Genomic DNA, 14,541 nt, shown 5'->3' on the forward strand with positions numbered 1-14,541 from the left:
GCTCACGACGTCTGTAATTTTCCGAAGGTCTTCTTTCCCGTCTTTTGTGGAGTTTATCCCAAAAACTTATCTCTGTTAGTCATATAATATATAATCACGGATTTGCAAAGCTTATCTTGAATTAGGTAGTTTAATGAACTGAGGAAAGTATTGATGTTAATTTGGAGAGTATAGTCAATCATCTACCCACCAAATTGACATTTTCTTTGCTAAAAATGGAAACGAAAGGTTTAAGAAAATTAATTAGTTATTTGCCAAACACGTGCTACGAAATAATACCATTCTATAGTAATACAAGTATACAACAATTTTTTTTTTTTTTTTATGGTCTACGGAGATTGCTTGCAGATAGTACCAATCACACACTGTTAGATATTTTCCTTGACCTTTAAATCACATCTATATGTTACAATTCTTGAAATAATACTAGTAACTGATCCCAATGTGCTTGAGAGATTGAGGCGTATAGTAATTGGTGTTTTCCACCATCTTCATTCTTGAAATCCATCCCGAAGCATCCATTTTCACTGGTATTGAAAGGCTGGATTCACAAAAATTGGCGTATTTCCATTAACGTTGGTACTAGTCATGTACTGGTGTGACAATTCCCCTAGCTGAAATTTTTCCAGGGCAGGATGATGCATATTTCCAATATTAATATTGGTCATTGTGTTTTGGTTGTTAGCATTGTCATCAAATAGTCGTGAAATTGACCCAAAATAATCTATTTCCAATAGATGAGACAGTGAACAAGTCCTTGGCAATTTCAATGTTTGTGGTCCAGTAGTAGCAATAATTTCAACAGGATTAGTACTCAATATTTCAGGCTGTTGTGTCTCTTCTTCAACTTTCATCATCTCCATAGCTTTTCCCAAATTCTTCTTCTTATAAATTCTACAAAGCACCCAATCATCCAACTGAAAAAAATGGCGAAAAAATTGTACTTTTAGTCATGACAAAAACTCTTATAATATATGGTAGAACACTGCCATGTATTATAGTGAAATTTTTACACGAGTACGACTTAACATATTCTAGAAAGTTACTTGCCATATTTTCAATAATATAGATTATTGCATGTAATTACCTTTTAAAATGATCTGATAGAGTAAAAACGTCTATGCTAACATAGTATACAAGTTAAACTATAGTAGAAAACAATTCCAAGAATTCAAGTCTTACCCTCATGGAGCCATTTGGCCTGATTGGTTGAGACCTGGATTCACTTAATCGATATTCATGCATGATCCAATCAGTCTTAATACCCTTAGGGGGCTTTCCTTTATAGAAAACAAGAGCCTTCTTAATACCAACATATTTTGATCCACTATATATTGCTTTATCTGTGCCTGTAGCCTTCCAATAACCTGATACAGCTGCTCTATTTGGCCTAACTCCATTTGGGTACTTCCTATCACGAGGGGTGAAAAAGTACCATTCCCTTTCCCCAAATTCAGCTTTCTCTACAAGAATTTCATAAGAAAAAATTAATTCAAGACTTAAAAATCAACTACAAATTAATTCTTTGAATTAAACGCGATTTAACGAGTATACTAACCAGGCAATTCCCAGGGATCAAACTTATAGACATCAACTTCGGGGATGATTGAAACAGGACAAGGCCTCGAGGTAGCTTGATTTCGAAGATAATACATGATTAATTCTTCATCAGTAGGATGGAACCTAAATCCAGGAGGAAGCTGCTCGGAGTTATTTTTCCCAACCATTTTTTAAAATGGTCAAGGAAATAAATAGAAGGGAGAAATATATATGTTGTATGATATGTGGAAAAGAACAAAACCCCTTTTCAAATTCGTTTTTGTAAGCTAAGAAAGGTATTGAAAAGTAGGGTTCATGTAGGAGGGAAGAGGGAATTAGATTCTATGTAAGAGGAAACTATTGAGAAGTGAGAGCGTTTGAAATGTTTAAAAGGAGAAGGTTGGCCAATTTATTCTTGGGTTCTTTTTGTCTTCTTGCTAATTTGATTGGTTGTTTTTGACTTGCATACCTCGTATTATGGGTATTGCAAACCATAGGTTAGGTATATTACTTTAAATAGTTTCCCATTATTGTTTCTTCCTCCAATGGATAACGTATCTATGGGCATGGAGGAAGGTAGAGGGGAGGGGAAAGCAAATCCTTAGTCTTATCTTTTTTCTTGTTTGTGCTACTTTAACAAACTTTCACTCCATGGCTTTTTTCAATATTACAATAACAACGATCCAGTGTAATCCCACAAGTGAAGTTTGGGGAGGGTAATATGTACGCAGACCTTACCCCTACCCTGAGAGGCAGCCCGAGGAGCAGAGAGGTTGTTTCCAGGAGACCCTCGGCTCAAGAAGGCCACAAGAGACAATATATTAGTATCATCAATAGAATCATAATAAAATGACTGCAATATAAGAAATACAAAATAGATGGAAAGTACGATAATAACCAGCAGATAAAGCGTTGCATCCGTAAATGACCACTAGCATCCTAATAGTAACTCCTAACTATTAAAATAAATAAATAAAATTCATTACAAGAAATTGTAGTCCTGATTACATGCAAGGATGTGGCCTCGCGTTAGTGAAGATGGTAAAAATCATGTAAGATTAGGGTTCAATTTCTGATCCTAACTTGGTATAAAATTTTCAATATCTGTATTGATAGAAGGTCGTAAGTACTCCATGAAATAACCGAAATGTGCACAAACGGTCCCGAACTCCACCATTAATATTAAAAAATTATCCTCATCCAGCGACTAAGTTTCGAGATTCAATTATATGAGGACAACAACTTACAAGAATTTTGGACTTTTGGTGTTATAGAGTTCTGATATTTTCGTCAAATCAATATCTCTATTATATGAATGGAACCGCGTCAGGTAATAGCTAGAGAGAATATCATTTGAGTTGTTGCATAGCTAAATTAGAGCCCCACTACATTTTTTTCTTTTGTTCCTTTCTAAAAGGAGAAGAAAGTGTCTCTTGAAAAATACAAGAACCTTTTTTTATCAAACTTATGCGCACTTGGCGATAGTAGAGATTCATTGTATGTATTGAAGAAAGTGACTTGAAAACAGTATCTGTACATGATTTATGAGGTGCTTGTCGTATATCTTAGCCAATTTATATATGTTGTTCCTTTCATGTTTATTGTTTAAGAAAACAAAAATACATGATTTATGAGGTGCTTGTCGTATATCTTAGCCAATTTATATATGTTGTTCCTTTCATGTTTATTGTTTAAGAAAACAAAAATACATAAACAGTATATCTTTGATTGTTCAAAAACACAATCACGAAAAGTAACTTTTTCCCCGGTTTTGTGGGTGAAGGGTAGAGCCGTTAATACGGGCTGGGCTGGCCAACCCAGCCTAGCCCAATTCATGCGGGCTTTGACATTTGACAAGTTAGGCTGAGCTGACCCATTATTTTAATGGGCCTTAAAATAATTAGCCCAACCCAGCTCTACATAGGTCACGGGCCCCCACGGGCAATTTAAGTTTTAATTTAAAATGTAATATATATATATATATATATATATATATATATATATATATATATATATATATATATATATAAGTCACAAAATTATATTTGTTGGATAGAAAGCTTTTGCAACTTAATAATTTTTGACATTGTTCCAATAGATTACTATAAAATATAAAAAAATAAGGACAATCTTCATTTATTAAAAGCAAACTACTGAAAAATATTTCCAACGTGCTCATGGCATATCCAACACCAACAAATTTTCATCTAACACATCTGAATCCTATTGCGAAACATAGATATCTCAACATCTTCATTTTTATCTAAATCTATAATAATATGCAATGTTAATTGGTTAAAACATTAAGAAATAACCAAAATTAAGAACAAAAAATATTTATATTCACAAAAAAAATATTACTAATTTGAGATTGGACTACTCTTCTTGTTATTTTGTCACGATCCCAATTTTTCTTCATAGGATGTCGTGATGGTACCTAGTCTATACAACTAGGTATACCTAAAATTTGATAACAACTAAAGAGATATAATTAACAAAGTACTAATGGCAGTCTGATCAACTCATATAAACTCCTGAAAAACATAATCTCAATCATATACTCCCAAGAACGGTGGAACAATGGTACCCAGTAAGTATTATGTAACGACCCGGCCGTCCGTTTCATGAGTTACCGCTTCGTTTTCCCCATTTCTGCATCTTATTGTCTTGTTCTGCGGTGCTATGTGTTATCGGGTTGGTTGGCTCGGGTTCGGAGAGGTTTTGGTAAGGTTTGAGACACTTAGTCTCTTTTGAGGAAGCTTAAGTTGGAAAAGACTACTGGATGTTGACTTATGTGTTAAAGGGCTCGGATGTGAGTTCCGATGGTTCGGATAATTTTAGGAGGTGATTTGGGACTTAGGAGCGTGATCGGAATGTGTTTTGGAGGTTCGGAGTAGATTTAGGCTTGAATTGACGAAATTGGAATTTTGACGTTTTTCGGTTCATAGGTGAGATTTTGATATAAGAGTCAGAATGGAATTTTGGTAGTTGCATTAGGTCCGTTGTGTCATTTGGGATATGTGTGCAAAATTTCATGTCATTCGGACGTGGTTTGATAGACTTTTTGATCGAAAGCGGAATTTGAAATATTTTGGAATTCTTAGCCTTGAATCCATTGCAAATTTGGTGTTTTGATGTTGTTTTGAGCATTCCGAAGGTTGCAACAAGTTTGAATGATGTTATGGGATATATTGGCATGTTTGGTTGAAGTCCCGAGGGCCTTGGGTAAGTTTCGGGGTGGTTAAACGGACCATTTCAAGTTGGATGAAGTTGCAGAAATTCTGTTGTTGATGTTGCAGACAGTTGGCCTTCGCATTCGCGAGTGGGCCCTCGCGTTCGTGAAGGGTTAGCATGTGAGGCTGAAGGTTTGGCATGTGAGTTGGCGAGGGAGGTCCCACGTTCGCGAAGGGCTGGGGTCATTGAGCTACACGTTCGCGAGAGGAGAACCACGTCCGCGATGGGTTGAGGAGCTGAGACTTCATGTTCGCGAGAGGGGAGACGCGTTCGCGAAGAAGGAAATTGTGGTCAACGTCAGGTTGTGCTTCGCGAACGCGAGCCTTTGACCGCATTCGCGAAGAAGGATTTAAATGACTGGGCAGAATGTTTTAAAAGCTCATTTCCGCATTTTTAGCCTAAGTTCCTCCATTTTTGGGAGATTTTGATGCTTTTTGAAGAGGATTGAAGAGGGAATCAAGGGGTAACAGTTGGAGGTAAGATTCATGGACTTAATACTCCATCCTAATATGATTTTTACCTAATTAATTATGGATATTGTTGGATTTAAGCCTAAATATTGAAGAACTAGGGCTTGTAATTGGATACCTAAAATTAGGGATTTGAGAGATCATTTGTGGTTGGATTTTTGTGATTTTGATATGAATGAACTCGGAGAGCGATAAGGAGTCTATTAATGTAATTTTTATCCGAATCCGAGACGTGGGCCCGTGGGTCGGGTTTGGCTAATTTCGGGATTTGTGTTGTAATTTGATTTCTTTCGAGTGAGCTTTGTTCCCTTAGCATATTTTGATGGTTTTGCACTGATTTTGGTTAGATTTGGAGCATCCGAGGCCGATTCGAGAGGCAAGGGCATCGCGGGTTAGAATTTAGACCGCATCGTGGTGAGTAATAATTGTAAATATTGTCCTGAGGGTATGAAACCCGAATTTCATATCGTAGTGCTATATTGAGGTTTCGCACATGCTAGATGACGAGCGTGGGGTCGTGCACCAGTGGGGATTGTGACTTAGTCCATCTCGTATGACTGTTATACTGCGTACTTGATTGAAAACTGTTTGTCATCATCATGTTTTGGGCTGAATGCCATATTTGGGACTCGTGCCAACTGTTTTGGACCTTTAGGAGATTTTTACTACTATTTCCTCACTGTTGTAACTTTATACTTGTACTCAGTTATGTTATATTATAATGTTTTCATAACTCATCCATGTTTACTCTGTTATTAACACTTTAAATGATATTTTGGGCTGAGCATCATATTTTACTATGCCCGAGTGGCTTTTAGAGATTTCTGACTGAGTAGGGCCGAGGACCTGTGTTGCGAGGATTATTATGGGATCGGGCTGCACGCCGCAGCAGTGTTGTACTGATTATGATTATGAGGCCGATGACCTGAGTTGTACGCTACAAGGTGGCTTGATATGAGGCCAAGAGCCTATTGATTATGTCACTAGATGGCTTGATATTGCAGGTACCCAGTGTGATATGTGATATAGCCCGAGGGGCTGGTGTTGTTCGATGTTATTGCCCGAGGGGCTGATTCTATTGACATTTTGCTCGAGGGATGGATTTTATGTGTTTATCTTTTCTTGTTGCTTTTCATTTACTTGTTTAACTGTTAAAAAGGAGTTTAAAGAAGCATATATTGAATTAAGGTGCTTTTATAAGATTTCACTGTTTTATTGCATTTTATTGGTTTTACACTGTCTCTTTATAGCATGTTGTTGTATTTTACGTGATTTCTTATCGCTTAGTCTTCATTTATTATTATTACTCACTGAGTTGGAGTACTCATTTTATTCCCTGCACCCTGTGTGCAGATTCAGGAGCTTCGGGTCTTGCCAGTGAGGGCTGATTGCCCCCAGCAGGCTATTCGGAGTCCACTAGGTAGCTACTCGGCGTTCGCAGCCCAGTGTTTCTCCCTCCTATTTTACTTTCAGTTTCTAGTTCTGTAATAGACTGTATAAACTCTTTTAGACTCTTAGACACATGTTTAAATGCTCATGACTGGTGACACCCCGATGTCGGGCTGTGTTGGGTTTTTCGCAAATTGTACTAGTTCACTTTTATTTGGGATTATTATCATGTTAATGACTTAAATTATGTTATTATAATTGTTGAAACTGAATTGGGTGTTGTGTCGATTGTCCTTGTCTTCACGAGAGGCGCCATCACGATCGGGTCTGGGTTTAGGGTCGTGACAAGTTGGTATCAAAGCCTAGGTTACATAGGTCTCACGAGTCATGAGCAGGTTTAGCAGAGTCTCGCGGATCGGTACAGAGACGTCTGTATTTATCCTCGAGAGGCTGCAGAACCTTTAGGAAAACTTCATATTCTTGAAATTCTTGTCGTGCGAATCTGTTGATCTAAGTGCTAAACTTCTGTTATTCTATTCTCTCACAGATGATGAGGACATGAGCGACCGGTCAGGATGGACGACCAACAGTACCACCAGCTGTGGCCACTAGAGGTCGAGGAAGCGGTCGTGGTAGCGATAGGGGCAGGGGTGTGGCCCACACTATACCTAGGGCAGCACCTGCAAATCCTCTACCCACCCCAGTTTAGGATCAGGTCCCAGTTACGGACGTTCCAGCAGTACCAGCTCAGGCACCAGCTGTTCCTATTGTGATTCCGGGTCTTCAGGAGGCCTTGGCTCAGATTCTATTAGTATTCACTAGCCTAGCTTAGGCGGTCTCAGTTACTACAGTCGCAACTACTTCTCAGGCCGGGGGAGGCACTCAGACTCCTGCCGCTTACACACCTGAGCAGGTCGTGCAGGGACTTCAAACACTGGGGGTACATCCAGCCCAGCCAGTTGCAGCTGCTTAGGACTATGTAGCTCTTGCCATGCCAAAGGATGAGCAGCGTAGGTTGGAGAGGTTTGGTAGACTTCAGCATCCGACTTTCAGTGGTGTAGAGAGCGAGGATTCCTAGAGTTTCTTGGACAAGTGTCAAAGGATTCTTCGTGCAACGGGTATTCTGGAGACCAGCAAGGTCACTTTCACTACTTTTCAGTTTTCTGGAGCCGCCTTCACTTGCTGGGAGGCATATGAGAGGCGTAGGCCTGTTGGTGCAGCACCTCTTACCTGGCAGCAGTTCTCCGTTATCTTTTTGGAGAAGTATGTTCCACAGTATCGTAGAGTGGAGCTGCGCAGGCAGTTTGAGTGGTTGCGTTAGGGAAATTTGACTATGACGCAGTATGCGATAAGGTTCTCAAAGTTAGCTCGTCATGCTATTTGGTTGGTTCCGACAGATAGAGAGAGGATTAAGAGGTTTGTTGATGGCCTCACATATCAGCTTCGTATTCCCATGACTAGGGAGAGGGTGTCTGGTGCTACTTTTGAGGAGGTTATTGATATTTCTCATGATATTAAGTTAGTTCGTTGCCAGGAGCGAGATGAGAAGGAGGCCAAGAGGCCTCGGGGATCTGGTAGTTATGGTGGTACTCCTTCGAGAGGTTAGTTTTAGCATAGCAGAGGCCGTCCATTCAGGCATGCTCAGCCAGCTCGCCTAGGTTATCGTGGGGCATCATCGGGTCATGATTCTCACAGTTCTCATCAGGGCCAGTTATCACTCAATGCCCTTCTAGCTCAGAGTTCGTCCCGTGCTCTATCAGTTCAGGGCTCTTCCATGCCAGGTGCATCTGCTAGTCATTCCGGTGCTAGGGGTTCCCTTTAGTCCTCGTCTACAGCACCCGGGTGTTGCTATGAGTGTAGAGAGATGGGTCATATGCGGAGGCAATGTCCTCGTAGTCTTGGGGGTTCATCTTAGGAGAGGAGTCAGCCATCGGCTTTAGTGCCAGTTACTTCACCACCACCCACCCACCCAGCTAGGGGTGGAGGTCATCCAGCTAGGGGTCGCCCTAGAGGAGGAGGTTAATCAGGTGGCGGTCAGGCCCATTTCTATGCACTTCCAGCTAGACACGATGCTATTGCTTCAGACGCTGTGATCACATGTATTGTCTCAGTCTGCTACAGAGATGCCTATATATTATTTGATCCCGATTCCACTTATTCTTATGTGTCATCATACTTTGCTCGTTATTTGGATATGCCCCGTGAGTCTCTTGTTTCATCTGTTCGTGTATCTATTCTGGTGGGTGATACTGTTGTTGTAGACCGTGTGTACCGGTCGTGTGTGGTGACTATTGGAGGTCTGGAGACCCGAGTGGATCTATTGTAATTATGTATAGTGGACTTCGATGTTATATTGGGCATGGATTGACTATCTCCATGTCGTGCTATTTTGGACTATCATGCTAAGACAGTGACATTGGCTATGCCGGGTGTGCCACGAGTTGAGTGTCAAGGTTTGACTGATTATATTCCCAATAGAGTAATTTTGTTCTTGAGGGCCCAGCAGATGATTGGGAAAGGTTGTCTTTCATATCTAGCCTTTGTAAGGGACGTCGGTGTAGAGACTCCTAGTGTTGATTCTATTCCTATTGTGAGGGATTTTCCCAATGTGTTTCCTGCAGACCTGTCGGGCATGCCATCAGACAGGGATATTGATTTTGGTATTGATCTGGTGTCGGGCGCTCAGCCCATTTCTATTCCATCATACTGTATAGCACCTGCGGAGTTGAAGGAGTTAAATGAGTAGCTTCAGGAACTCCTTAATAAGGGGTTCATTTGGCCTAGTGTGTCGCTTTGGGGTGCGTTTTTCTATTTGTGAAGAAGAAGGATGGCACTATGAGGATGTACATTAATTACAGGCAGTTGAACAAAGTAACAATCAAGAATAAGTATCCTTTGTGTGAGCACGTGATTTTTGTTTACGCGACAATCACTCCAAAAGAAATCAAAAATAATAACAAATGGTCTCACTGTACAATTTTTGGAATTTACGTGACATTTTTGGTAGTTATTTGTGGTTTTGTCCATTCTTATTTAGTATTATCAAACAAAAATACAAAAATATATGTCGTGTGTAATTGAACCATAATTCGGTTATTAAAAGGAAAATCACAAAAAAAATGCATCTTTTATTCTATTTGTCGCCATGGTGTGATTTTATCTATTTAAATATTTTAATATGTGTGTGATAATTGTGTTAAATTAATGGGTGTTTAGTTTCATTTTAATTAGGTTTTGTGTTTTAAAATTAGAAATAAAAGAAAAAGAGTGCAAATTGGTTTAAAAATCGGATTAGGCTTGTTTTCTTTAAGAAAATTTGAGGCCCAAAAGCAGCCAAAGGCAGCCGGTCCAAGCGACCCATCTCCCAGGCCACCAAACGACGAAGTTTGACACCAAAACTACGTCGTTTCAAGGACAACCCATCTCAGCCGTTCAAACCAGGTTGATCTGACGGCCATCGTCCCATCGCCCTTACCCATTACCTAACTCGACCCATTCCACCCAAAGACCAACCCGGTCTCACTTAACCAAACGATGCCGTTTCCGTTAAGTGAGAGATCCAGGCCATTGATCTCGACTGATCTAACGGCCAAGATCAAACCATCCACCCCGTATATAAGCCCTCATCTCGTACCCCGCCCCCTATCCAAGCACCCCTCCCTCATTTTCGTCTCCCTTACAGACCCAAACCCCACAAAACCCTAGCGCCGCCCCCTTTTCCCCTCGCCATAAACCCGGCGGCAAGGACGCCGGTGACCACCATCTTAACACCCTAGGACCACCTCGACCCCCTAAACACAGATCCACTAGCTGTGGGTCTCGAATCTTCCCCCACCATCTCGAATCTTCATTTGAAGATTCGAGCCAGGCCTCGACCCATGCCAGACCTACACCAGATTCACACTAGACACTCCTCTGACCTCCCTCGTGACCAAACCAAGCTTGGTTTGGTCCGAATCCAACCAGGAAAACCTGAATCCCAAATCTGCCATAAAAACCCTAAAAGCCCTGAGTCCGATTTTTGTCCGTTTGAGCCAGAGGATTAGGGTCTAATGGACCTTAATCGGAGTGTTCTCAGTGAGAACACTTCGATTAAAGTTCGTTCAACCCCAAGAAAGGTCGATTCAAATCCGAGATAGGACCTTCTGATTTTTCAAGCCTTTGAGGTATTTTTGTTTTCCTTTTCCTTGTCAGTCCATTTTGTTGTTTTGTTAAATGTCTGTTCATATGTCCAAATGATTAGTTGATTTGTTTTGGATTTCTTTTTTTTGTGTGTCGACTGTTCTGTCCTCGCCCGGACTTCTCATTTGATCGAATCTCTTTTGCTATTCATTGATGAGTGTATGTGTTTGACAGTGTAATCAATGGAAATAATACTCGATCGATTAATTGGTTCCCAGGGTCATTTCTGGTTTTGACAGTGCAATCTGAAACCCCTATTTAATACTGTTCGATTCTGATCATTAGCTATTGATTGTATGTGTTTGTGATTCGCGTAGTCGATTCAATATATGTCGTCAATTAGTCTCAGCCTTGAATGGTAATAATTTGACTCATGTTATTCATTTTCTGCTGAAGCTTTGTTTGAATCCAATTAAAGAATTGAGTATAGCTGCTTGTTAGTGTGTTTATTTGAATCAGAAATCACCTAAGGATTGGATAGCTGTTGGTGTTAGCAAGAATTACAGATTATAGTTCAATTTAATAGCATGTGTGCTTCACTTTTGACTCTGGGCAGCATGTGTTTGGTCAGAAGTTAGGGGATTAGAATAATTGGACAGCATGTGCTGTCAGGATACATTCCTGCTGCCCATGTTTGGTTTAGTTTAATAAAATGATAAAGCATTTTAATAATGAAAAGAGTTTGTTGTCAGGGGAATCTCATGGGAGGGGTTTTATTTTCAAATGGTTGAGTGGAAAAACAACAGGAGATGGGAGGGATTTTGAATGGTTTAACAGGCTGTAGATGGTCTGATGCAAGGCTATAAAAGGAGAAGGGTCTCGATTAGTTAGAGGAGGTTTTTTCAGATATAAAAACAGTCCTAAAAAGAGAACAAATTCAGTTTTTGGTTGGCAACATAATTCCATCAGGCTTTGGTTTAGTGTGAAGTCTCAGTAGTTGATACTGTTTCTTTTTTGGTTTGACTCCAATTCGTTGAAACTTCCTATGCAATCTAATGGTCCAACCTTGGATTGAGTTCGAGTCCATTTTGAGTTTTGCATGCTGTTTGTTGCTACCTGGTTATCACAAATCTTTTCGGGTTTCGTTTGAGTTGTTCCTGGTGCACTTTGTTACTGTCACTGCTGCTGTATTTGTTGTTGTTGCTGCCATTCTTGTTGTTGCTGCTGCTGACTTCTCTGTATTCTTTTCTTCTGTTGTATTCAACATCCAGGTACACACTTTGAATCTCACACTGATGTAACAGTAACAATGAGTACGAATTGAAAGATGCAAAGGAGTTCAATCATTTGCTGTTGTAATTATAGCTTTATAAACGTTGTTAGATTCGTGTAATTTTAGTTTGTAGTTCAATAGCAAACTTATGAGGTAGCTTGTACTTAATTGGAACCTTAGTTTGTTTACGCTGTTTATTTAGTTGTTTTAGTTGACCTCATGACGTAGAGTGCACATGTGTTTAGTAAATTGATAGGTGAATCTCATTTCTATTCTTATTCTAAACACGTAAGGCATGCTGCTTCTAATTTGGCAAGAGACGCAATTTAGTTCTAAGTCATTTAAACTAACTCTATCAAATTGGATTTCGTTAGGCAGTCTATAGAACCATGTTCGAATCCCATTAGTAGCAGTTTCTAGTAGTTAATTCCCTTAATCTAGTTTAAATAAGTTAGTTAAATTCAACTCGAGAAACGTTTGGAGTAAGCTTAGCATTTCATCAAATCTTGTATGCAATTTCTCTTATCAAATTAAAAGCATGTTCACCCATGGAATAAGGCACGAAACAATTCCCGCCCCGTAAATAATTAATCAGATAATTAACAAGAATCCGGAGTTGGCCAAACATGTAACTCAATTAGTATGTATTTTTCTTTCTTCAATTTCTTAGAGACGAACATAATAGAAAATGTAGTCATTGTAGGCTAATCTTTTTTTAAAAAAAAAATAATGAGACAAGCCTCGCCAAATAAAAATTGTGGGGCCCTCAATAATCGATCATAATAAATACTTAGAATTTGGGATGGACTTGTTTAGTGAATTTCACTACCTTCCCCAAAGATAATAACGCGTTAGACTCTTTAGGCGCGATTTAATTAATTTACATTCTTAAATTCGGGTGCCCATTTATGTGACCCAAATTCAAATCTCAACGGAGTCGAAATGTGTTAACAACTATGGGTGCATTGATTGTGACGTGGTTCGAGATGCATTTTCACGACGTTGCAATTTTATAAAAAATAAATGATAACAATAAAAGCGGTTTAAACTTAATAAAAGCACATAAGTCACAACATGTATTTAAATCAGATATTTAGCCATTATAACAATTTAAGCGACCGTGCTAGAACCACGGGATTCGGGGGTGCCTAACACCTTCCCTCGGGTCAACAAAATTCCTTACTTAGAATTTCTGGTTCACAGACTTCATTTGGAAAGTCGAATATTTTCCTCGATTTGGGATTCAAGATAAACCGGTGACTTGGGACACCAAAAGCCAAACTTTTCCCAAGTGGTGGCTCTGAATTAAATAAATAATCCCATTTCGAATTTTGTCACTTAAATTGGAAAAACTCCGTCGCGCATCTATCCCTCGGGGTAGGCGCGCAAAAAGGAGGTGTGACAGCTCTGGCGACTCTGCTGGGGATTTCAACCCAGAACCTTTGGTTCAGGGTTTAAGAATTCGAGCTTACAATAATTGTTATATTTGGCCTTATTATCTGATCTTTATTACATGTTTTGGCATAACGTGCTAAATGTTGTCTTTTACCGCTTTGATATTATCTGAACTTTATATAAACTGTGCCGAAACCCTTCTCTTCTTACCTCCGGGGGGAAGCTCACTGGTCGAGACTCCCTATTCTGTTAGTGTCAATACCTGAAATAAGAAAGAGGCCGGACAAGTTACAAAGCCGGACAATCTCGCGGGTCCCCGGTACGTAGCCCCCTCCTCGACTCGAGTTGTCCGCTCGGGTACACAGTCTAGAACATATACCCAGGTTATAAACCTAGCATAACAAAACCTCATGCCGGACCCCTAGTAGGAACGCTTATTTGCATCATGTTGCATTTGACATAGGGGACTCAACACAGGGGTTGGGTCCGTCTAGGTCAGGTAACCTGAAATGAAAAGACCATCCTGCTGCATCCCGTTTGTTTGGCGCATTTATTTGCTTCAGATCTGCATGTTGACCTGTTTCTACAAAAAAAAATAGCAGCGTAGGGAGATAATTACTTATTTTTGGAAAAATAAAACCAATGTCCAAGTAGTATCAAAACCTCGCTGGAATGAAAACAAAATTTGTCTTTTAGTTTGATTTATAAAAAAGAAAACATATAAAAAAAATTCCTTTTAATCACTCTCAAAATCCAAAAAAGGTATTTATTTAAAAGTAAAAAAAAAGAAGGGAAAATTCAAAATTCAAAAAAATGTTGTTTCATTTGTAGTATCTCTTTAAAATATTTTCGAAATTTCAAAAATAAAAAAAAAAGTGAAAAGAAGTTTAAAATTCATAAATATTTCCGTAGTTTCTGATCTGACCCGAACTACGCAGGTTTGATTCTCACAAGGTGCGAGATACGTAGGCAACCCTCATCGGGTCCAACCTCCCTTTTTCAAAATAGCCAGAATGTTAGAATTTTAATTTCGTCATGAATGAATCGGGTGATGCCGTTTTGTCAAGGATAGCCGAATGTTCCCCAAAGGGACGCCGAAAGGTTGACTTTGCACGAACG

At 39.5% G+C, this 14,541-nt stretch overlaps 1 protein-coding gene across 1 annotated transcript; it reads right to left on the reverse strand.

The window, feature by feature from the left end:
- Positions 1-218: 218 nt before the first annotated feature.
- LOC104230209 (NAC domain-containing protein 2-like) lies at positions 219-1,874 on the reverse strand. The gene is made up of 3 exons (XM_009782949.2): positions 1,559-1,874; positions 1,183-1,463; positions 219-917 (listed from the first exon to the last, which is right to left on the reverse strand). The coding sequence occupies exons 1-3, from the start codon at positions 1,725-1,727 to the stop codon at positions 525-527; spliced, it is 843 nt and encodes a 280-aa protein (XP_009781251.1). The 5' UTR covers positions 1,728-1,874; the 3' UTR covers positions 219-524.
- Positions 1,875-14,541: the final 12,667 nt, after the last annotated feature.

Source organism: Nicotiana sylvestris, chromosome 4 (assembly GCF_000393655.2).
Source record: "Nicotiana sylvestris chromosome 4, ASM39365v2, whole genome shotgun sequence".
Lineage (NCBI taxonomy): Eukaryota > Viridiplantae > Streptophyta > Magnoliopsida > Solanales > Solanaceae > Nicotiana > Nicotiana sylvestris.